The 25,799-nt window shown below is 45.5% G+C and overlaps 1 protein-coding gene across 1 annotated transcript in view; it reads right to left on the bottom strand.

The window, feature by feature from the left end:
* DDR2 (discoidin domain receptor tyrosine kinase 2) overlaps positions 1–25,221 on the bottom strand; it is a gene marked incomplete at both ends in the record, with an annotated part of 31,589 nt that extends 6,368 nt beyond the window's left edge. The window contains 12 exons of the mRNA XM_082008989.1: positions 174–295; positions 2,889–3,133; positions 4,358–4,553; positions 4,786–4,943; positions 5,471–5,563; positions 6,587–6,833; positions 10,085–10,271; positions 13,001–13,106; positions 13,317–13,464; positions 17,696–17,924; positions 20,201–20,303; positions 25,158–25,221. Coding sequence (XP_081865115.1) covers positions 174–295; positions 2,889–3,133; positions 4,358–4,553; positions 4,786–4,943; positions 5,471–5,563; positions 6,587–6,833; positions 10,085–10,271; positions 13,001–13,106; positions 13,317–13,464; positions 17,696–17,924; positions 20,201–20,303; positions 25,158–25,221 — 1,898 coding nt within the window. The remainder of the gene's footprint in view (positions 1–173; positions 296–2,888; positions 3,134–4,357; positions 4,554–4,785; positions 4,944–5,470; positions 5,564–6,586; positions 6,834–10,084; positions 10,272–13,000; positions 13,107–13,316; positions 13,465–17,695; positions 17,925–20,200; positions 20,304–25,157) is intronic.
* Positions 25,222–25,799: the final 578 nt, after the last annotated feature.

The raw sequence follows: 25,799 nt of genomic DNA, 5'->3' as shown, positions 1-25,799 counted from the left end.
TTCTTAATCCCTGCTCCCTGCTTGTGTCCTGTTCCTTACACGAACACACAGGACACACACCAGAGACACGTGACACTCTCTTACAGAAGTCACCAGAGTTAACCTGTGTGAAACTGTTGCTTGGAGAGTATTTGCTTTCCTTCTCAGATGGTCGCCATCGTGGATGCGCTTACCTGGCTGTTTTGTTGACATCTGATCTCAGCATTTTCACCGCTACAAGAACCGGCTGGTGAGTGAATTCTGTAGGCGAGACTCCCAGGAACTCCAGCAGGCCGTCGGCTTCACAAAGGTGCACCTGCGGGGCAGAAGGCAGAGGCAACTATGAGAGCATGCACAGGCAGAAAACCAGAGGAACATGTCACATTGGGGTCACCAGTTTGGTCACCACTGGCAGAATGACCAGGTGAATGATCTAATGAAGGTGACACTGTTTTGACCAGAAATAGCCCACAGGTTGGCCCAAGAACCTGGAGAAAACGTGTACATACACTACATAGCCCATGACGGAAGAACACACATGGATTGCAGCCTGATGTGTCCCCAGCACACTGAACTTACTGCACTCATGCAGATTGGTGCAGTAGACTACTGGGGCAATGCAATTCACCCAGCAAGTACTGGAGATGCTCAGGAAGGCCACTGTGCCTGGAGTTGTCGGTTTTACTCTGCATATGCAAACAGCATAGCTGCAGCAGGTTTGGCATGGGCAGCCCATCGCACCAGCCATACAAGTCCAGAACTGTCCTGCAGCCTGGCTTGAGTCACTGCCCAAAATTAACTGAGGAGCACCCAGGTACAAAGTCGCCTAATTCCAGGGGGGAAAAAAAAAAAAAAAAGTGTGCATGTGTGTCCATGATGTGAACACCTCGCCTGTGACTATATCCAGAGATGAATGCTCTGATACAGAATTCCATGTTTCCTCAGATAAAGACAGACACACATAAAATTACTGCCAGGGTTGTATAGAAGGGGTGACAGGACACTTGCTTAAGAAGTTACTAGAATGCATATTCAAATGGAGAAGTGAGCAAGAGATGCTGGGGTAAGGGGAAAGGAGACAGACCCGAGTGTGTAGGACAGGAAAAAGGACTGGAGGAGGGGAGCAGACTGGATTTGTCCATTAAAGACTTGCAGCAGTGAGGGGAACATAATGGGAGCTTAATGGATTTTCTATGAAGAAAGCAACAAGAACTTATGTGACAAGTATGGTGAGGAGAAAAAGACAACAGCACAGAAAATGGGAAAAACCCACAGAACAGAAACAAGAGTACAAAGATGCTGCTGCAGTTACACAGAGAATGAAATCTGCTGTGGTGAAAGTACAGTCACAAGACTAGGAATAGAAAAGAGAGCCACAGTACTAAGCACATGTATTACAAATGCAGGTAATGTGTCACCGAATCCAGGGAATGGATGGTTAGGAGCAAGGAAAAAAAGATTGAAAGGGAAGAAGTCTGAGTGGAGAGGTGAAAAAAGCAATGAGCCATATTGCTAGAAGCAAAAGTGCATGCTATGCTGGTGCAGCGGAGCAGAGCATATGATGATGACCAGTTTGGTAAAGCCTAAGGAGGTGAGAAGGAAAGACGGGAGAATGCGATGCAACACATTTGCAAAAGTGAGGGGAAGAGCCTGTGTTGTGAGGGAAGGAACAGGCTCTGAATCAATCTCCAAAGAAAACGGAGATGGGAGACCCTGGCTGCTGCTGTTTGACAACACAAAGGAGGAGAAAGCTTTGACAGTTGTTAGAAGGACAGGAACAAGAGGTAAGGAGAAACCAGAAGCCAAACAATGAGAAAAAAACCCTCTCTTGTTCCACTTTTGGAGCACAGCCCAAGACAGGGCAGGATCCAGGCAACAGCAGAAGAGGCTACACTGACAGCCAGGTGAAGAGGCTGAGGATGTCAGCACCTTCCCTATACACTGAGTGATCTAGAAAGAAGTGAGAGAGACGGGGAAAGGGCTGGGGTAGGGAAGGTGTGCTGTCAGAAGGGAGGAGCTATAAAGATGGGTGCATCAGAGGAGGACGCAATCAATAAAGGGCGGTGCTTTGCCAAAGTGTAGTAGACAGGTAGTATTTAAGGCTGTGAGTGACCAAAAGCTGGAAAGAAAAAAAAGACAGTGGAAGAATGGGAGCAGGAGAGGGGAAGACCTGCTCAGTAGGGAACTAGGGGTAGAGTGGAAATAAAGCAGGGAGAGAAGAAAAGGTGAGGTGGAAACATTCACAGCTTGAAAGGAGCTCAAGGAGTAAAGAGAAAGCTTGGCAGATGACAGATGCATGTATCATGCTGCCTGAGGCTTCTAACACAAACTGGGCCTTGAGCAAGCAGCAATGCTAGAGAATATGTGAGGGCACCACATGGCTTGGGAAACGCCTGTCTTTGCTTGGGTCAGCATGCAGAGCTCCACCAGAACCTCCACCTGTTAACATGAAAGCAGTTTTTACAGCTAGGATCAATCTGTCTTGGCTGGAGTCACTGTTAGAGTTTTCAAACTCACATACCTAAAGGTGGGTGACAGACATCACATGTTTGAGATGTCCATGGAAGATTGTGGAACAGTCTGAACTCACATCCCCAGGTCTTTTGTATAGGGTCATAAATGGGATGCAGACAGCAAACAAAAAAAGTTCACAAAGCTCATCTGTTGAGAAAGACTCATGTGGTACCAAGCTGTAACCTCACAGGTGCAGAACGGAGCTCTGAAGCCTATCATCAGCTTTCCTCAACAGCAAAGACCAGTATTAAATAAAATACTGGCACCCAGGTCTCTCAGGCCCCAAATACGAAGCAGTGCTAGAGAGGCAGCTGAGAAGTTTCACTGTGCCAGGCATCTCCTTGGATGGATCTCCTTCCTCCTGTTGGAAGAAGTATGGAAGAGAATGGCTGTACCTCTCCAAACTGTCCTTCTCCCAGCTTCTCCTTCAGTCGTAGCTGCTGCCGTGGGAATTCACCCACCGAGATGTCCTTCTTGGTAAGCGAATCCACAGTGAGGGCTGGGACTGCATACATGTTGTTGCCGGTCACACCTTGCAGGTGGACGATATCTGTTTCGGCGTAGTGAGGAACATTGTTCTGAAAGCCTTGGTGAGGAGTGGACTTGGTCAGGTCAGGCTCAGCATAGTCCCCGCTGCACACTAAGAGGGAACCAAAGACAGGTGGAGTCAGACGCACTCTCTTAAAACCAGTATGGCCTGGCTTCCACTCCTCTTGATCCTGCAAGGCCTCTCGGAATTCAGCCTAGCTGCACACCTACCACCTTGTACCAAGGTACACGCAGATGGAAGAGTCTCCTTTGTTTTAATTAGGGATTAAACTAGAGCAAACCACACTTCTGCAGACACCAGAATACCAGTGAGGTGCCAGTGACTTTGTGTTAAACAGCTGCCTCTCTATGCAGTTACGAGCACTAAAATTCTTGCCCAGACATGGAGGCATGAGTCTAAAGTGATTTCCTGTCTCAGATTCATCCTAAACATGATCTGTTCCCCTTACCTGACACAGGGCTGTTGTTTGCAACGTCAAACTTGCTCTGGATTCGCTTCTGTAACAAGAACTGATTGGGCTCTCCGTTTCCCATGTCCTCTTGTTAACATGCTACACTACCTCTTACAGCTTATTCACATAAATATCATGGCGTAACTCTGTATCATTAACTCCCTGTATGGTCACTATTACACAGAACTTCTGTTCTGCTTCAAATTCACATCCGGACTGAATCCAAATCAGTCTCCCTGTTTAGTACAGTGCTGGATCTTTGCAACCTGATGGTGCTTGAGGAATGCAGCACTGCCCTTCCGTTCACTAATCAGCACTGCCATCACCAACTACAAAACATTGTTGGAAACGTTCGCTTCTGCATGCGTCCAAAAGCTCCCCAGGGGCTGGAAGCCAGGGCACCACTGACAATTCTCTCCTGCATTTCCCTCTTCTTTTTCTAAGGGAATTTCAGAGAGTCCTTGCTGCAGGAAAAGGTGCTAGAGGTCTTCTCCACCAGCCAGTCTGGACATCCCAGGAGTGCTGCAGGTCGTAACTCCACTGCCAAGGGGCTGATGAGACAAACGATGTGCGATTGCCAAAACCAGTTCCTAAAAGATGGCCTGGCTAGTGTATTAACAACCGTCTTCAAAGAGAACAATAAAAGGCCACCACTCTCTAGTCGGGCTGGTACTCCATCTGCCAAAGTTACATGCTAAAAAGTTTCAGAGCTCCAGAATATTGGCTTAGGTTCCTGAGTTAGTATTGTATTCCATGGGAGTCAAAGAAGATGACTTAGACACTGAGATGTGGCACATTTTAAAATCTGAGAGGAATAATAAAAGCATAAATATATAACTTCCAAAGACTGATGATTACATTACCTGAATCCTCTGCACTCTGGGAGAGCTCCGGAAGCTTTTGGAGCAGTGTAGCTGGCTGGTGATACTCCAAATCCAGCGGGAAAGCACGTTCATAGGTGGGATTTGACTGGTGAATCTGAGTCTGGTTGTTGGCAATGGTGTAGCTGTAGAAGGAGAGGCGAACTGTGGCATCCTCCTCCAGGATTCGACGTGGGGCCTGCAAAAGAGAAGGAAAAAAAATGCTGAGGTGATGTGCTCAGTTGTTAAGTAACGTATTGGCTGCAACTGCAGCAATTTCCAGTAAATCTTGGCATCCTCCCCTGCTGTGAGGAGAGTTTTAGCTACTCTGTGGAGCTGGAGAAACCCTGTGCTTTCCACATAATTCTGAGCTCATTAGGGTTAATGCTTAGTATTGAACTTGGGTCTGCAAAATAGCCCCATTGTATTACCTTTTCCAACCTTTTTTGAACATATTGCTTCCAAAGAATAATGATTATAATCATCAGGAGCAGAAGAATAATAGCCACAAGGCAGCCCACAAGGATGGAGGTATTGGAGTCATCTGCTTTCTCTCCTATCCAGGTGCTGGTTACAGAAGATGTGGTTTCTGCAATCATACAGGAATGAAGAAGAATCTGGAGTTAACAAAGCACAAGTTATCTGTGCTGGCTAACTCCCTACATGTCCCTTCCTATGGTCTGGAACAGAAAAGATCTTAGGCAGCTTCCTGAGCATTAACATTAATTCACATGTTCGCATTTTGCTCTTATCAGAAATTCTCATTTTGGAGGCTCGCAGGTAAGAATTGCGCAGAGGACTTCTGCAGTCAAAGACTGTTCTTAGCATTGGAACAGATTCCTGCAATGGATCCATGTTAGAACAAACAGTTTTCAGAGTTTCACTGGTTGCACACACGCCTTCAGCCCACTTGCTGAGGCAGCCTCGGCGAGCTGAGGGAAGAAGAAATAGCTGAGGCTCGGAGGACTGTAAGATGCAGCCCTGTGCGTCGAGGGCAATAACCAGGCTATGCTTGGATCTCCAGAAATGGAGAGAGAGACCACATTAACTAGGGTATTACTGTGAAATCCCCCAACACTTGAGCCCTTGGCATGGCTAAGTGACAGAAGTCCTTACCCCAGGTCCCCTCAGTAACGTTGCACTCTGTTTCCAGGAGATCCGTTGTGCTTGTGGCTACCGTAACAAAATTAGGATTCACGCTCTCCATGTCTGTGGAAGGGAAGGGAATGTGTCAGCCCAACAACCCTCCTGCCAGTGGTCAGTGCAATCCCAGCCACCACTCCTGCCTTCCCAAGCAGGACTGGGCCGAGATCCATGCAGCAGGTCACAACCAGCGTTAGCAGAGATACCTGCTCACTCAGCACTTCCCAGCACACCCGCAGGAACGAGCCTCTGCGTTGAGTAGCCATGTACATCCTGACCACAGCAAACCACCAGTGTGTGCAGGCTGCTTCCCTGCGCTTGGCCAGACACAGGGAATGGAGCAAGAGATTTGGAGTTTGGTTTTTGTTTTCTTTTCTCCCCCATTTTAGCATGATTATAAGAATTGCCATCCCAGGCTAGTCCCACATGTGACAGAGGGTAGCCAGAAGGGGCTGCTATCAGCAGGATAAACAACAAGCTGCAATCAGAGTGCTCCTTCCCCAGGAACGTCCTCTCACTATAGCAGATTAGGGACCTTGAAGTAGGAAGCTACAGCCAGATCATTTCACTGTCAGTGCTGGTGGTTTTCTCCAAGACTCTTGTCCATTGCCTTCTACAGCCTTTTAAAGCACGTCGAGGCACTGATTTCTGTGTCACAGTTACAGTTAAGACTTGAGGAAAAAAAAAGTCAGCCTCGTATTTTTCATAATCTGCTAACTCGATCATCATCTGAAGATATACTTAAATTATTTATAGCAAAATACTTGGTAAAGAGAAGTCAAAAGCAACGCCATAAGCAGCAGGCAGCTGTCTCAAAAAGAAGAAATGCTCTGTAGTACAATTTTTGGTTGCCCTAGTTGTGCTTTTGCACATGTGCATCAGTATCAGCCTGAAAAGAATCCACTACAGACTGGACCTTTCTGCCCCTGCAACCCCTTCCAACCCTCTCAGTGCTTTACTACCTCCTCCTTCCTATCGTGTAGCCCCACAGTGCCCTACACTCATGTTAACCCCACATGTCCTGCACCTGCACACCATTTCTTTGCTCTCTGTGCTTTGCCAGATCTGCTTGACTGGAGGAACACTCACCTGACTGGAAGGAAATCTCACTCATCATCATCCAGGTATCAGCGAAGTAGAAGCGGCAAAGTATGGCTTTACCTACACGCTGATTGAGGGGGACAGTCACAAACCTAGCACTGGGGTTTTTGTCATCTAAGACAGTTGCCACTCCAACAGGTTCAGACTCCCAGTCTGCAATCAAGCGTGGTTTGAACAGACACTCCACCTTCTGGAAGATTTTCACCGCCTTGGAAAACATGTTGTTACAATGCACCTAGGAAGAAGAGAACAGATCAATCAGACAGGAGGAAGATTTAATGAAACCTAAATCAAGTTCAGGGATTTCCTGTTCATGAAGATTTTCTATTTCTAACACCTCCCTGTATGAACACTCCTAACCCAGAATGAATGGCTTGTTCCAGTATAGCTTCATCTACTCGTAGAGTGCAATGAGAATATTTGTGCAAAAAGTGATTCCGAAATAGCTCTTTAATGTGGCTTTTGCATGTAAATTTATGTCAAATTTTGGCAGGCTCTTCAAAAGGCCCATATAAAAATCAATCAAACAAACCCTGTACTAATCAAAAGCCTCACAGACCAATTCTCCTTGAACATGTATCCCGAGGGGAGAGAAAAACCACACCTGGGCTCCAGTCTCTTTTAGAAAGCCTTCAATATCTGCAGCCTATGCTAATTTTTTAAAAAAAAAAAAAGATACAAGCTCAAGAAGATATTCCTCTGACATACAGGCAGCTCTTCTGCTGTGATCGCACCACAAAGACAACTGAGGATCTAAGTTTTAAGAAAACCACCATGTAAGCCTGCATCCATCAACCTCTCCTGGTGGCTCATCATCAGGTTGTCCCTGCTGCAGTGACCCCACCAGTTTAGCTTATGATGCTGGAATTTAAACTGCAATCACTACACTGCCAAGCTAACGTCGCACTAAAACAAGGACATCCTCTCTCACCGCTAAGCTACAGCTCCACATAGTCCACTTTCAGACTAAGCGGTTCACAAACTGCTTTCAGGCTGACTTCACACCTCTGTATTTGGGAGGTTTGTTTTACCCTCCCGAGAACTGGTAGCAACTTTCTCCCTTCCTGCTCTTGGGCTGCACCCAAACCAAGAGGCTCCAGCGTAAGAGTGACATCTCCATCTTCCTGGGTTGCAGCACTGCAGACTCATCAGCACCAAACACCCGGCACTCTCCCAGGCCTCCAGCACTTCCAAGGAAGCAGGCCTTGCAAAGGGGGACAAGGCTCGTAAGGATCCTTTATGCTGTTCCACTGTCTTCAATGCAAATCTGATAGTTTAAGTTCTGCCACGCAGTCCTGAAGATCTGGACCACAGTATCTTGGCACTGTGGCCAGCGACCAGGAACCAGAAGGACTAAGGTGACCCTTAAAGTCTTCAGTATTCCTCAGTCTACTCTGTTTTCATAGCCACGGTGGTCCAACCCTCCCTGGTGACTCTAGAAATTACTTCCTAATGACGGTGGAGTATTAGCAACTGTGACAACAACAGTTTCCAAACTATGTGCAGCTTTGAACCCTATTAATTGCTTGGCCTCTGTGAGGTCTTACAGTGAATAGCGCTGAAGCAGTAATGAGGATGACAGGCCTGATGAGCAGTAAGAAGACAAAAGAAGGCTATTTGCATATAATTAGGAACAGATGAAGCTTAGACAACATTATTCAATAAGGAGAAATAGTCATCCATAAGAAAGTAGGAAAGCCTGACGCCTGCAATACACAATTTGTGCCGTATTTGGACAGCAGTTGGATAAGTTTGCATCTTGGACTGATACAGAGACACTTTCTATTCCAAACAACCCCTACTAGTGTCCAATTTTATAATGCGTAAGCCTAAGTAATTTGCAATGCAGTTGCATAGTTGCTAACATTTATTTTTAACATTTTCTTGGATACTGGGAAAGCTCAGAAAACTGGAATAAAGCTAACAGGTATGAAGATACAAAAAAAGTATTTGCAGACCACCCAGCCTGTACAAAATAAATGTAAAGCTGAAACAGGCAACATTCAAAAAAGAATGAAGAATAATTTATGTTAATCAATACAGCTTTATAGTAAAATGCTAAATGAAGTAGCTATTTTTATGAGCTTCTGTGTTCGGTTGGTCAGCATGGCTGTGTTTACATCACAGAATTTTATAAGGCGTTTGAACTTACAAGCTATATTGATTTGATTAAAAATTGTCAACTAGTAAGTCTCACAAATTTTAAGGCACAAATCATTCTTCTGTAGGTGTTTCTCTAGCAGGAACGTATCCTAGCTCAAGGTTATTTGCTACCTTTTTCAATGATCTGAAAAAGACAGCAGAATCAGTAGAAATAAAATAAATTAAGTAGGAAAAAAAACCCCTGAAGTGTCCTCAAATTATCTGAACTGAACAGCTTTTTGGGACTGACTCATTTCAGGATAGTAAACTCAGAAATAAAATGTAAGCGATGCTTTCTGCATCCAGTCCAGACTTTCATCCTGGACACCAATAACTTTGAACTGACTTTTAGCATGATACAAAAGTCTTAGCGAACTGGCTCCCTATCCGTTGGCTAGGAGGACTAGTATGATCACAAGATTCATAAACAAGGAAAAACTGTCCAAAAGCAGAAAATTGCTACCATTCTTTTATGCAGTATGACGGAAAGCTTGCATCCAGTTCCAGTTTCTCTACCTCCAGAAGAGTACTGGCAAACAAATGAAAGACTGGGAGATAGCTACAAAAATGACCCTGGATCTCACAGGGAAGGCATTGAGAAGTTCAGCCAACTTAGTTTACTGAAGCAAAGATTAAGAGAGTGGCTTAATCACAGTGTAGAAGCATTTCTGCTTCTACAGAAGGAAAATTTCTGAGAAGGCAGGACTCTCATTTTTGCCAGCAAAAGCAGGCTAGGAGCCAACGGTTGCAAGTTAAAAATAGAAAAATAAAACTAGGGTAAGTAACCACCAAAACAATTTACTTAAGGATGTGGTGGGTTCTTCTTCATTTGAAATCTCTACAAGAAAAGCCACCAATCCTTTTTAAAGATTCTACTGTTTACTACAGACTCAAAAAGTTCAGCTCATCCTGTTTCTGTGTGTTTAAGTAATTTCTCACAGCACAAGCATAGATTGAGGCATCCAAAGAAAATTTTAGTCAAAATGGAAGCACAGCCACATTCCTTCACCTCAAGGGTCAGGCGGGCCCTAGACAGTAAGTAGCCTACATCCCAAATCCATTTCAGTTGCCAATGGGGGCTGCCTAACCACTGTTTCAGGTGTCTGCTTTTAATTCCTTTAAGGCAAATACTGAGAGTATCTGAACTCTGGAAAGACAAGTGCTCTCCTGCTTCGCCTTTCTACGATGGCAAACTTGGGACATCTGCTAAAAATCTGCCTGGTGGGCTCTGCTGCTGGGCACCTTATAACCTCCTGCACTGGGAAGAGGACCCAAAGGGGTAATCTGGAAGCATCCAGACCCAAAGCCTGTCCCAGGCTGCTGCAGAAGGACAACGCTGACTACCTTCATGGAAGTGAAGTTCCGCGGTCGGTCAAACTGGAACTCCATTTCGACAGATCCCGTGCTGAAGCTGTCGTTCTTCCAGCCAACGTAGTCATAGCCTGGCCACACGCGGTACTGGTGGCTCTGTGTGAAGTCGTCCAGTCCTAGCACACCATCTGTCAGCTGGCCCAGACCGCCATACAAGTGCCTAGCAAGGAAGAACCAACAGTTAGGCAGAATATCAGCCAGGAGAGCTCAAATGTGAAAGCACACGGCCCTTCAACTGATACTAGGAAAACATTAGTTTGTTTACACTCTTAAGCTCTCCCAGACAAGAACTCCTTCCCTGTTCTTATGCAACATCACCTTTAGTTTGTTCAGGCTGGGCTTGTAAAACCTCTCCCTGCTTGGGAGAAGGCAGAAGTTTTTGCATTGAGATCAAGCACTGACAGCAAAGCCAAGCTACAAGAAGAGTCTCTTGAGAACGAAAACAGACTACAGAAAATGACACTGTACGCTCTCCAAACAGAGAGCTTTAATTGCAGCATTTCACCATGCAGCTGCATGGGAAGAACACTGCTCCATGCTACCCTGGGGGAACCAGTGAGGAAAGTTTTGTAGGCAGGCACAGAAAAGCAGGAAAAAGAGCAGTGAGACCATGAGCAGCTCACCCAGCCACAGCCAGTTCTAACTGGGATAATTTCTGACACTATTCCTCGTGCTAGAGGAGAGCGTTATTGGCTCCGTTTCCAAGGCTGATCAGACTCTTCACCTAGGACCCTGCCTCGTTCCACTTCCTATCGAACAGTGCAGAGCCCACTATACAATTTTCCAGCACTATCGTGGAATAGAAGATGCTGGATGTGGTACACTCCTGACCCACCTGCCTTCTGGGAGCTATCCCTGGCATGTCCCTTTTGCTATAAGCAGGGAAAGGGCAAACAGTTCAGCTGTATTGGTGCCTGAACTTGCTCCCTGGACCCATTTCATTCACACTACCTCTAGGCAGTCTTTATAACCCGGGCTGGGCTGCCGCTACATACACTGAAGGTCCCCAAGTCCATTCCAGGTGAGCCCTCCTGTCACTAGGATTTGCACAGGTAGGCATGCCTTGGAACTCCAGAACAGGATTAGCAGCTGGAAGAGGCAGACTCCTGCTTCTAGGCCAGTCAGGTACATGACCTAGAGGTGTTTGAAAGACTCCTTGCTTAGCACGTTGGGTCTCGTGCCTGCATCTGTAGCTCCCTGACACTCCCCAGCAGACCCAGCTTCCTAAATTGGTGCTGGACAGCTAAGTCCAATGCTTACATCTTTCTGCACATAAAAGACCCTGCCGCTCCCCCCCCGCCTTTTTTTAATATCCAATCCCTACTATATCAATGCAGCTTGAAAACATCAGATATTAACATATAAAGATATTGTTACCCATTATCTTGCAACATCCTACAAGCATAAAGAATGTACTTTCCACCCCGTTATTTTAACATCCAGCACAATAGAACACAAGTAAGTTTACAAAAATCACCTCCAAGCATAAACATTCTTAAGCAACAGTAAAAATTTTCAGGAAGTTAATGACAACTGAAACAGGAGATATAATGAAAGCACCTTAAGTCAATAAATGACACCAGGTCACTGAAAAGACACCGTCAGATCACTTATTAGGCACATTCTTGCACAGGCAGGGATATGCTCCCTCAAGAGGATACCCATACCCAAGTTTGTCTGAGGTTTCAAGCCTTTGAAACACATTCAGATCCATATTTACAGCAAAGAAAGTGGTCACACTAAATGAGAGTTCAGCCAGTTATTTAACATTTCAAATACTGGCTCTTAATGAACTCTCATCCCACAAGAGTGAATTAGTATGTAAACCAGAGACACCTCAAATTGTCAGTAACATGCCACCCTACCTAATCTCAGCGATGTGAAAAATTAGCAGACCTTTTAACGAGCTGTCACAATCCAGTTACTTAGGTTTTTTGACTCCAAATTGGAAAAGCATCATACCCAAGAAATCTTTACAGTGAGTACACCTTCCTCTCATACCGCATTGGCAGTGGTGCCTCTGCTGACCTGGAGCTTTTCACAGGGAGTGATGCAGTTTTCCAAGTTGTTTCAAGTCCATCAGAGCTTTGTTTTCAAAAACAATATCTCAAATCTGTCCAGAAGCTCACAGGTATCAAGTGCAGGCCTAGAGTTCAGGTGTTGCGCACTGTCATGGATGCCCAGTTTACCCTGGAGACCTCCTGCAACAGTTTAAGATGCAGTCTGCTGGAGAATGCATTTCAGATATCAAACTCCAGAAACAGCAAAGGCAATGAAGAGGGGAAGGACCTTCATCTGCTCCAGGGACACTGGGACTGCGCAGGTAGAAGGTCCAGCCAGCTCTCCCACTCCAATCCGGGGCAACAGAAGAGTAGCAGCACCTTATGATCTGCAGTATCAACAACAGCTTAAGGCTATACATGAACCAACAAAGAAATCAGTGCAATGAATATGGTCACAATTAGAGACCAAGAGCAATGAAGGCTTTAATAAGGCAATCAGACACATCAGGACTGTGTCATTACATCATGTAAAGATGGAAGCTATGAACAAGGACAGCACTTAACTGTATAAGGACACACTCTTCTCTTTAAAGAAAAACAACAACTTCCAATAACAAAAAAATTATTTCTTCCCTGCCAGCCTTTGCCAGCTGGTAGAAACGAGTCTGATGCTTCTTGAGCCCATGCCCTCCTTTAAAGAGCAACTAACAACACGTCAAAGGGCCTGGAACAATGAAGCCGCCATGCTTGGGAGAACTAGTAGACTAGCTTGCAGCTCTGAAGGTCTCAAAGAAATGTTTGGGATACAAGATACTAGAGACAGGGTAAGTAGGAAAAAGAGGTAATTTGCACAGTGACCGAGAGAGAACAGGACGACTTCTCCCACCTGCGCTCCTGGTAGCCATCATAGGTCGAGTCATTCAGATAAACGATGGGGAAGCCAGGAGCCGCTATTGTCCCTCCTTCAGGGATGCTATAGGATGCCAAACCATCTAAAAAAAGAAGGCCATATACCTCAGAAATACAGCAGCAGCAGCCTTCCATCATCTCTGTCCATATGATCCTTTTATTTATGATGTGGACCAATAGAAGCAGTTCCGTGGGCCTGGCATTCCCTCTGCATACGTGGGGACGCAGGTAAGTCCCAGTCAGTGTTGTGTAAGGACTACTTTCCAGTGACAGGCATGGAAATTGCTACTTACCATACCAGACACATCCATAGAGCTCCACCCTCATACAGACAGTCATTGGCATCTCTGTCACAGGAATCACCCGGATAAAACGTGCAATGATGGGAGGCCGAAGATCTTTCAAGACCACGTCATAAGTATCAATGTTGCCTTGGATCACCTGGAGAGGAGAGCTCCTTATCAGTAACTTCTCCCTCTTGTGAGTTAATATGAACAGTGGTGTACTTGTACCCTATCATTTCAGGCTGTGGAGATTTCCCATGCAGTATCTGCAGATGATTAGCTGCTACTGCTTCACTCCTCCTACCTCTATGTGGTTTACAGGGTGAAGGGGGTTGCCATTTCACCTCCTGTCCACTGCATACCCTCAGCAGGCAGTACTCTGAGGCAGAGGAGAAAGGCAAGTGGCAGACGAATGTACACATGGACTATACGTTGATAGAGAGCTCCAGTTACTAGTACGTAACCTCTCTTCAAGTGAGTCTCCACATGCACTAACAGCAGGTAACTGAGCACTTGCCCTCATCACTAGTTACCTGGCGGAGGGTCCTGATATCCTTTTCCTATGAGCCAGAAAAATTCCAGAGGTGCTGCAGTGTCTGAGGAATGAAGGTGCAAGCAGCTGCACAGCAGATGTCTCGAACTGAAGTGTTCAGCATTGCCACATCACCCCATCCTGCTGAAGTGCAGGCTCATATAGCAAGGACTTCCACCCTCCCTTTCCCCTCAGTTTCAAAATAGTGTAACAGTCCACTATTTCTTTTGACAGTGTGAGGAAGCAGTAGAAGCTGTTGATACCCCAGCAGTGGGCACAAAGCGCTTGAGATTTTTTTTTTTAAGGGTTTGGACCTATAGAAACAAAATAAGAACACTTTTGATATCAAAAATCTGAATTACAAGTGTGAGGGCTCCTGTTCAAAGATGCTATTGAAGGGAAGGATGAATCGGAGGTTGAGGTTAGTCAAAAGACCACGTAGACTGCAGTTGTTGGCATACAGGCAATTTAAAAGACAAGGGAGGCCACAAAGGGAGCAGAAAGGTGGCTTCCTCTTCATGGCAGCAAGACAGATCTCTAGAGAGTGAGTGTGGCTGGAGAGTCCATTGAGAAGTGAAAGACTTTATTGTACCACAAAAGGAAGACACTCAGAAGACAGCATCTCCCTGAAGCCACATCTGGTGGTCTTCTGGACTGCACCAGGCTGGACAGCTCTACAAAGGAGCACAGTCCCAGCAGCTGACCAAAGAAAATAGAAGGAAAGACAAAACGTAAGCTTGCTTCCTCATCTTCTTCAGCTCCTCAACAGGCTTTTAATCTGCAGCCCCTTAATATCTCTCTGCTTAGAAGAAACACCCATGACTTCTTCCAATGAAGTAGGGACACATAAATAATCCTTGTCTTCAGGAACCAAGTGACAGCCTTTCACCTGTCAGATGTCCCAAGACAGGAGACCTGGAAGCCACCTAAGCTGGCTCCACAAGACCTTGTTGATAGGAGATAAAACCCAAAAGGAGATACCATATGGCAGAATATCCCATGTCTTCAACACGAAGTTGGATAGATCCTCCAGAGTTGATCGCTTGCCAGGGAATCTCTAAGGTGGCAGATCTATCAAACCAAAAAGTCCTAGATGGACACAGTCTAGACAGGGGAAGAGGAAGAAAGCTTCAGACATTGCCCTCAGAAAAAGGTACCTTTGCACCAGCTTCATAGTGGAAGAGCTGACTTTTTTGCCCCTCGCTACAGGAAGGACATTGAGGTGCTGGAACATGTCCAGAGAAGGGCAATAACACTGGTGAGGGGTCTAGAGAACAAATCTGATGAGGAGCAGCTCAGGGAACTGGGGTTCTGGAGAAGTCTGGAGAAGAGGAGGCTGAGGGGAGGCCTTATCGCTCTCTACAACTCCCTGAAAGGGAGTTGTGATGAGGTGGGTGTCAGCCTCTTCTCCCAAGTAACCAGCAATAGGACCAGAGAAAATGGCCTCAAGTTGCACCAGGGGAGGTTTAGGTTGGATATTAGGAAACATTTATTTACTGAGAGAGTGGTCAAGCATTGGAACAGGCTGCCCAGGGAGATGGTGGTGTCACCATCACTGGAGGTGTTCAAAAAACGTGTAGACGTGGCACTTTGGGACATGGTTCAGTCAGCACAGTGGTGTTGGGCTGACCGTTGGACTTTATGATCTTAGAGGTCTTTTCCAACCTTAATGATTCTGTGATTCTGTGACACCTTGTGAGAACCAAGAGATGATGCACTTCGCATAGCACCTCCACAAGGTGGGGTTGCTGCTATTGAGCACAGTTTCTCAAGGGCCAAAAACCCCAAAGTGAATCAGCTGTTATGTGGAACAAACCCAACATCAGTTTCCAGTCCTGGCCACTACTGATGCCAACTACTGTTCCCAGCATCAAGAATGAAGTAGTGCTGCTGGCAAACAACTGCAGGCAGCCAATACCAGAAGTTGATGAGGGACCAGGACTCAACAGCATTGCACCATGCAACATCAGTGCCAATGGAGAGCACCATCCTTAACAGGTGTCAGGGACAGGGGGACAGCAACCTGACCCTTTGCCTCTACTCAGCAAATGAGAGCTAGCAGTGACATTTCCATCAAGAAGCAGAATATGCTACAGGTCTCATGACCCAACATCCTGTGAGATCTGAAACAGCAGCCCAGTGAAGGGCTGCGATTTGGTGTTTTTTGTTGTTGGCTTTTTTGTTTTATTGTTTTTTATTTTTGATGGAAGCCATTCGTGTGATGTCCCTGGACAGAGACATGCCAAGATAGGCTCCCATAGTTGCACTCTGAAATATCAGTGACTGGGCATCTATCAACTGCATGACTGGAGGTGGTTTTCCTAATGTGTACAAATAAGTAGATTAGGATTTTGGACCTCCATCTGCACCTCATTCCAAGGCTTGAATGATTTTACATGAGATTTTTACCAAATTATTTGGCCAGCAGTGCTTCTCAAATACAGATTCACCCCTTACTGGTGACACATCTGTAAAAATATGTTTTATGGAAAGTCACTTCTTAGAGAAGCTGAAATGGCAGAATTGCACCCCATTGTGTATGTCATGTCCAGAACAGCAGGCAGAAGCATCTTCTCTAAGGATACCAGGAAAGAAAACTTTTTGATCTCATGCGATGGGGAACAGGTACACACACTGACAGAACAGATGTAGACTTCCACATATACAGGAGAGGATTGCTCAAATCATAGCATCACAGCTGGATATATGCTCGTTACCTTCTTATGGCCTAAAAGGGAGATCTTGCAAAAACTGACCCATACTAAATCCTAACACCTGACAGGAACACAGTCTGGAGTGCCAAAGAACATTGCTCTGCACAGGACTGGGAGACAAGAGGTATTTAGCTGCTTGTGGACAGTGTAACCAGTTGAATTCTGGCATAATTCAAGATGCTAAAGATGACTTTACCTAAGAAAGTACCGATAAAGAACATTTAGCCCTATGGAGTTTAAACTTCCCCTCCCATCCTCCAAACAGTGTTTGTAGCACACACACCAAAATGTGAGGGATGGGCAAAATGATGGTAATGGCCAAATAGCTGATCAAAGCGCTGCACAAGCAAATAATACATTAACAAGCTAGAAGCTGTTGCCTAATACTGCAATACAGACCCCACTGACTTTCAAAGCACCCCCAGTGCTAGAAAACAACACCACACCCAGTACCTTTCTAGTCTGCCTTAGGTCTTCAGACTCCACAAGCCAGCCTGAGGCACGGTGATCAGGTCAGATGAGTGCAGATGAGAGAAGGGGATTCCTTCCCAGGGGAAGTTTAATAAAGGCTTATGAACATGACCAGAGCACAGCCTGTGCTGAGCTGTGTGCTCAAGTCTGGAGGTAGCAGGAGACAACTGTGGTGAGCAGAGAAGCTTCTTTTGAGGGTGTGTGCTCAGCTCATTTCCTACCCTCTAACCTCCTTCCTCCTCATTGCTCCCTACACGAACACTATCAGACATCCATAAACTCATCTCCATTCCCTCCTACCCTCCTCCCTTTTCTTAAGATCACAAAGCAGGCATCTGTTTTACAGTTTCCAATTTAGAAGCAAGTCTGTCTGGTAAAGGAACATTCACATGTTTTGCACATAGACACAAAGCTAGTGAATAGCCACAGTTTTCAGTCATGGCAATAGCTGGGATTTGGGGGATCAAGCGAGGGTAATAACAGTCCTATGTCACAGCAAACACAGGACCAAGGCAGAGGATGCTGAATGCCTGAGAGAGGAGAGTCAGGATACAGTAGGATGCACTTCAGGATACAGTAGGATGCACTCAGCAGTGTGTAGAGGACGTGCCTTTTACTCCTCTACAACTTGACTTCTATGTGTTCCACAATTCAGTTCCTACTATACTCACCTTCCTGCCCTGACGATCTTTCCAGGAGATCCAGCGTTCTCCATTGCGGCTATAGTCAATTCGGTAAGCACGGGCAAATTCTTTGCCTGTGGCACGGGCATGCCGTCCCTGAGTCCCAATCAAAGTGATGAAAAAGAGCTTGTGCAGGTCAATTTGAAGGAACTGTACATCTTCTGGTTGCAATAAGCCAGCCGGACACCAGGCCCCATCCCCCTCTTCCCTTTGTAACCTGAGGGGAAAATCATATATATTAAGAAGTGTCACTTCCAAGGATCCAGCCTTTCCAGAAACTGAAGAAACACCTTGAAACTTTGAGAATTGGCAGAAAGAAACCAAATCAGCAAGTGGGATCTGACAGCTGGCTACCAAATACCTCTCCCCTTTGGGGTGACGGTCGATTGAGACTTACAACAGTCCTGTAGCAAGTTTTGCCCTATTCATAACAACTCCCTCAGTTTCAGATATCTTTCATTAACTGTTGTAAGTAATTTCTTTGCCAGACATATACTTTCATATTGATCAGAAACAGCTATGCTACTCAGTAGGTAATTGCATACTGCATGCATCTTAGCACCTTGCTGGTAAAGTACATACTCACTTCTCCTAAACCCCATACAGTAAGGCCTGAATCTCTGCTTGACCACTTCCTACAGCTCTAACAAACACAAAGGGGAGAGGTCTTAAAAATACATTTTAGAAAGAAAAGCTCAGCAAAGCTACAAATTATTCTGGGTCATCTCAACACATCTTTCACCTTTCCTTCATTCAGCAGAGTTGCTCGTGCAGGACACTGCTAGGTGTTTGATGTGAAGGCCTCTGCTTCAGAGCTGACCACTGTGGTACCAGCTGCAAAGAGGAAGGCTTTTATCCTTGGAGATTGCATGCCGAGCAGAATGCCGTAGCAATCGGCAGGTGGAGCCGCTGCTCACCTCGGCTTCTGTAGGCTCAGCTGTGCAAGCCACAAGGTGGTGAGAGTTTTCAACGTGAAAAATTTATCCAGACACAAAAAGACTATGTGAGCTTTTTAGCAACAGGGATTTCTTAGCAAACAGCAAGCCCTTGAAGTGCCCTTGTCTTTTGGACAGCTATCCCACCTTTAACTGATGGGATCGGTGAGTGTCAACCCCTGTGCATCAAGGAAGGTGGTACCTTGAAGGAGACACTGAAGGCCAAGGCACAGGCTAGAAAAGGTTTTTGTCTTGGATTGGTTAGCTGTTTTTGCCAGACTTTCTTATGGTGAAGTGCCAAGTAAAAGAAGTTATAATAAAGGCAGGAGGGGTGACTCTGAAATGACATGGACAGACATCTGCATACAACAACTATGACCTCTAACAAAATGAAGTCAGTTAGAGGGTGCCTTCATGTCTTCACCCTGTGGACATCCAGCTGCCCTGGCAAAGAGATGATGGTAACAGATGGTAAGTGATGCCTGAAGTATTTGCAGTATTTGCAGAACTGGAGATAAGACAGACCCATAGAACAAAATAAGTCTCTCAGCTTGCAGGCTCACAGGCTTGTTCAAACTCCATTAAAAGACATGACACTTAGCATCTTTGCTCTACTGCAGACTAAGAAAAAAAAAATATTCAAGCATTAGGAGACTTTTCTGATTTTGGACTGTGTAAATTCATCATAAACATATAAGTATCATAGTTAATCTGAAATTCATATCTGACTCACACCAAAACTGTAGGAACGTTCGATATTATCGTTATAAACAATTCTAAGGAAGCTTACATTTGGTTACGAATAATCAGTTAATAGTTAATATTAATAATATTTAAGAAAAATGAAATGACAAAAATACAAAAAAACAAGTTTATGAGAAAGACTGTAGTACTGCTTGACATTGAAAGAAAATCCTTTAGCTGCTTTTTAACAATTGCTTAACTCTGCAATTTTCAGGTTTGAGTCCAAGTGGACACAGCCCATTTCCTCAATACGATGCTGTTGAAAAGTTCATCCTTGTAAATGATTTCCTATGATTTAGTTTAAAGCACTCTACAAGAATCCCAGGGGCACTGTCCCTAAACTGACCTTAAGTCACAAATCCATTAGAGATTTATTTGCAGAACTATAGGAAGACCAGGGTAGGAAGCAACCTCTGGAAGTCCCTAGCCCAATCTCCTGCTCACAGTAGGGCTAATTCCAAAACTACAGTTTGTTGCTCAAGGACTTGTACAGCCATGTCCCGAAAATCTCCAAACTCTGAGACATTATCACATCTCTGGGTACCTGTCCGAGAGCTCCACCACTTCATTCTCATGGGGAATGATATTTTTGGGGGCTGGGGTTGATTGATTCAGAATTTGCTGTATTACAGCTTGTGATCACGACCACTGCCTCTTGGTCTTTCACTATGCACTAATTAGATTTAATATGGAAGCAGTAAACAAGCTAAGCAAACTTAAGGTTGCTTTAAGGGTGAGGGCACTTCTTCCTCAATCACATACTAGACACCTAAAAGAAAAAAGGATTACATTTTTTTGTCAGAGATTAACCTACCGTGCATACTGGGGTCCTGTGGAATCATACCACTGGCTCGAAGCAGTGATGTCTTCATCCCGTATTGTGCCTTCATGCATACCCAAAGGGTAACGGCATATAGCTGAAAATGGGAACAAAAGCAAGTAAAAAAATCAGTACCAATTCTTTCTAAATTGCCAGACAAGTTTAATTAAAAGGCTATCAATGCCTAGGGAATAAATATGGTAATGATAAAATACAGAATGCAAATAAAGAGTATGAAATAATTACCATAAACTGAAATAAGTAATGAAATACACTCAAGAGTATCGTTCAGCAGAGTCCTAGAAAGACAAAAAACTCTACAAAGAAACATTTTAAGAACATGAAAGCCAAAACCATACTAGTGTTACTGGTTGCATGGACCTATTTTACAATGAAAAATTATTTACCAATAATGATGCGACATAAAAAGGAAGAATTTGTTAAAGATTTTTCTTCCTCTCGAATAAACTGGATACTTGACTTGCATTCAAATAAGAACAACTATTATTGTTTTCACTAGTCCAGTAACAAGAGAAGTTAAACAGCTTCTATTACAGATGACTAAACTAGTTTATGGAAACATCTGCTCTGTCCTGTCACTGCAGGTGAGAGCTCACATTTGAGCCCAAGCCCCTGACCATCCACATTGCCCCATGCTGGTCTGTTCCCTGCCTCTAGCCTGAAGTGGAGCAAGCATTTCTCTCCAGGCATGAGAGGACTCTCAAACATGGTGCCTCTGCTGACACAACTGACTCAAGTCATGGAGCTCTACAAGCTCAATACACCAAAGACAGTGCAGATGTAAATCCAAGCTGGCCAGGCTCTCTCCCCTGACACAAGTTTTTAAACACATCTTGAAATATTAAAGATGATTCAGAAAAGTCAAAGTCTTAATGTGTTCATTAAGGCTCAGTATTCAAAACAGGCAAGCAAGATATTTTTGTCAGACTGACATCAACAGTAGATTAAAAAGAAAGTTACACAGGATTAAATCATGAAACAATTAAAAGACAAAAACATAGTCATTGCCAAGTCCCAGAAAAAAAGGAAATGCCCTTTCCTATAGATTTTTGGTCTTTGTCCTCTGAGCTCACAGCAGCCCCATCACAACAGCCTCCGCTCCTGCCCTGCCTGCAGGGACACAGGCAAGCGCCAGCACATGCCCCAGTCACTCGAGCGGCACGCGTGTCGGCTGGCACCCTCACTGCTGCGCTGCCTGCTGCCGGATCGGCAGCTCTGCCTGCCTCAGCAAGGCCACTGCCTTGGCAGTCTTCCTCATTTCTCTACCTCAGGACTGCTACCCTTGTACCAAAGCTGGATAAAGCTGTTCACCAGGTTCAGAAGCTACAAGACAGAAGCATGAAACCCACCTGGTTGTTACCACCGCACAGAACAAACCACCAGAGGCGAGTAACTACCTGACAGATTGCAGTTGAGCAACGTTTGCAAGCAGAGGTTGTTTCAATTGGGTTTGGCTGTAGCTGTTGTCAGGCACAGCATGGATGAATGTGTGATGTTCTATATATTCCTAAATAACCTTGTAAAGGAGATGGGTGGTGAGGTGACAATGTTTGCTGATAATACCAGATTGTTTAAGATGGAAAAAAGCTAATTATTGGAATACATACAAAACAAACTAGAAAACACCATTACACCACTGTCTGTATTCACGGTCAGATGCCAGTCAGATACGGACTAGAGCTCTTACTCCTTCCTTCGCCCATCAAAAGGCAGAGACGGCAATACAGATGATGCAAAAGGAAAGATAACAGCCTCATCACTGCAAAAGAGATTACTGAAGTGGAGTATGACAAAGGTCATTTATATCCTGAACAATTATTCCCTGTCTCTCAAAACACCAGAACCAGGAGGCATCGAAAGATCAGACAGCACAGCTCAAAAACAACATATGCATCCTTAATCTATTAAAACAATCCAAATGCCAAAGGTTCACATGGGTTCAAAAATCAGCTAGACAGCCTCACAGCTACCACAGGCAAACATACAAGTGCTAGCTCAGAAAGCTCCTCAGCAGCAGACCGCAGCGAACTGAGCGCACACCTGGGGTAATGCACTGCTGTGTGCTTGCCCATCTGTGCACTCTTCTGGGACCCTGCTGGAGTCAGGACACCAAGCTGGATAGGCCTCTGGTCTCACCCAGAACATATGGTTTCTTAAGAGGCCTTAAAGATGAATTTTACAGAAGAATTACAGAAGAGGTTTACAGAAGAATTCACTGGGAGGCAGCTGGTGTCTGGCTGGGATCAAGCATGATGATTGTGGCTGCTGAAAGCCAACCGAGAGCTCTAACCCTGCTCTGATACTGAACAGCCAGCTTAGTGAGCCAAACTAGCCTCAACTGTCTTCACTCTTACCTGTCCCGCCACAGACCAGTACCATCTGATCTATTGCTGGAAAGCTAGTATGTTGCTGAACTATGGGTAAACATCTGAAGATTTTTCCAAAAGGATGGGGTCATCATCTGAAAGCAGAAAGTTGTTTTGTGTTTCTGCAGTGGGAGTCCTGTCTGGCCACACCTTATTTAAAGGTCAAGTGCACACCCTACAGCAATACCAGACTGAGAGCTAGCTAGTTGGGTTTTATTGCAATCCTTAACAAAACTCATTTGTTCACAAACCCAGGGCTGGCAGATGTGTCATGGTTCAGCCCCAGCTGGCAACTAAGCACCATGCAGCCGCTCACTCCCTGTCCCCTCCCCAAGTGGGATTGGGAAGAGAACCGGAGAAAAAAAGACCTTATGGGTTGAGGTAAAAAGTTTAACAGGACAGCAGAGAAAGAGGAAATATAACAACAACAAAAATAATAAACAAAAAAAAGTGATGCACAATGCAACAATTGCTCACCACCTGGTGATCGATGGCCCGTCCCTAAGCAGTGACTCCTGCCCACCAGCCAACTCCAATTGATACACTGAGCATGATGTTACATGGCAGGGAATATCCCTTTCGCCAGCCTGGGTCAGCTGTGCTGGCTGTGTCCCCTCCCAGCTCCTTGTCCACCTCCCCGCTGGCAGAGCATGGGAAGCTGAAAAGTCCTTGACTTAGTACAAGCACTACAACTACTTAGCAACAACTAAAAACATCAGTGTTATCAACATTATTCTTATAATAAATTCAAAACACAGTACTATACCAGCTATTAGGAAGAAAATTAACTCTATCCCAGCTGAAACCAGGACAAGATGGAAGCCAGAGTGTCCCTGGCATCAAGGGATGCGCTTTACAGGTAGCCATGGCTATCACCAAAACAAGCAGCATGAGGCTCTCACCAAAATGCACATCCTCTGGAGCAAAACCATCCTTGGGTTCTGCTTAGGTGCCACCAGGACTCCTGCTCAGATATCCCTGACCCTTTACTATGCACGCACAGACACACTCACCTGCCATGCAGACAGCATACACTGAGGCTCAGAAAAGTGTCACAGCTCACCTCTGTTAGTGAGGTCAAACAACTGATGCTAGGCAAAAGGATGCCACAGGATCCTTCCTACATAGGTCTGAAATCATCCACAAAGCAGCCCCTTTGCTTTAGAAAGCAGGAGGTGCTTCAGACCACTCCTGGAGCAGAGGAGGAGGTCACGATAATCAATGGAGCCTGTGGGCACCACAGCCAAGGAGCATCAGCTGGGCTCTGGGTGTGCTGGAGCCTGGCTGGGAACAGGAGGGCACAGCCCCTTGGGGCAGCGAGGCAGCTGAGCAGCGGTGGGAGCTGAGAAAGCAAAGCTGCTTCAGGAAGTCACAGGCAGAACCGAGAAGTGTGAGCAAAGCTACATGCCTATTTCTTGGTGGAAAAAGATTACTGGAGGCGGGACGGACCACAGCCCTGTGCTCAGAGCCCATCCCACCTCCCAGGATCTGGTGGTAGGGAAGCTATTCCTGCACCTTCGAGTGTTCTAATTTCTGTTCTTACCACCACCAAAAGGAATCTGTGTGTGACTGACCCTCTAGCTGCCATCTTCCCTCTTCTTCCACTAGGTTTCAACCAACAGAACCAGATGGTAACCCAAGTTCAAAGCTGGATGTGTGGGGGGTGTACAGTGCAGGGAATGGCTGTGTAATGGGGGAGCACTGGAGTGTCTGCTGAGCTCCACCACAGGACTCACTTCACATCTGGCTCGTTGCAGCAAACCCTCAAACCTCTGCAGAGATCCACAGGCCAGAGCAGGGTCAGAGCCAGACACAAAAGGCTCCAAACAGAGCCAGACCCAGCAGAGCGAACGAAGGCCCTCAGGGTAGCACTACTGCCTCACCACACCTTCAGCCAAACTGGAAAAGAATTAGACTCATTTATTTCACAGACTGTTTCCAGCTCAAACCACCTCATTATGGGGATTTTTTGCAATATATTGCAGACCATTATCTAACTCGTCTCCATCATGATTATAACTTGCCAAATGCTGTAGTATTAAGAGGTCATGCCCTCCACAGACACTCGTAGGTTCATATCATCCCTGTCTCTACCCTAGCTTTGTGCCATGTAGGGTTTTCTACCTTTCCTTCCACACTTCTCTCTCCAGAATCCCTCTTGCTGGCTGGAGAGCTATGGCTTATGCTTTGCTGACCGGTAATTTGCTTTCCACAGTGAGCATTGTATCTCTAAGCCAGTCTAGAGCCAGGTTTGCTCTGCAGGCCACATGACAAGAGATAATCAGAGCTCAAGACAGGCCTGCTGAGAGTACAGACCCCCTGGGTAAGCAGAGAAAGGAATATATCCATGTGCCTGAGCCCTCCTGGGACTGTCAGGAGAGATGTCCCCCTCCAGTACAGCTGTCAAGGAAGATTGGCCATCTCAATCCAGAGGAGGACATTCAATTAGTGATTATATTTATGTCCATCACATTCATATGCATTGACCATGACAAAGAAAGGCTGAGAACAAGCATATGAAAGGTGGGAGATCAGAGTCCTCTCCCAGCATGGCAGCTCCCTACCAGGGTTGACTTCGGTGCCAGATGGCTCAAGCAGTGAGGCCAACAGCAGCATGCAGAAGATCATGGTAGCAATCGTAGGCGCTGCGCAGGGTCAGATGGGTGCGACTCCTTCAAAGACAGCAGCTGCCATCTACATTTCTGAAAGACAAAGCAAAGAGAGAAGATGAGAGTCCTCCAAAGACAGGACTTCTCTGTGCTGCAGACTTGCTAATATTGCCTAACCCATCACAAGGTAATGACAATCTTCCATGCCCTTAAGAGTGTCCTGACCTCAGCCCTACTCTGACCCATCAGAGGCTTAGTGAAAAACTAACGATTGTCTGACTACCTGTACCATCTCTAAAGCTATTAATGTAATTCAGCTTTTAGGAGCTCAGCTGCCATGACTACTGTACAGACATACTCTCTTAACTGCTCTTAAACAAGTCCAATGCAAAGTAATCTCTCTGCCATCGATCCTTCACTTTCCTTACAATATTAACAAGTACTGAAGCTGCGTCTACAACAAACCTGGATAGTCCAGCCAGGCTCCCCAAGCAGGGCTTATCCACCCAATGCACACCTCTGTCTGCACCAGCTGTCTACTCCAAGTAGCCAAGTGGGCACTCTGGAACTAGTCACACAACCTTAAGATAAACGCCT

Source organism: Phaethon aethereus (assembly GCF_964289735.1).
Source record: "Phaethon aethereus genome assembly, chromosome: 20".
In the NCBI taxonomy this organism is placed as follows: domain Eukaryota; kingdom Metazoa; phylum Chordata; class Aves; order Phaethontiformes; family Phaethontidae; genus Phaethon; species Phaethon aethereus.
This window is presented reverse-complemented; position numbering and strand designations above follow the sequence as displayed.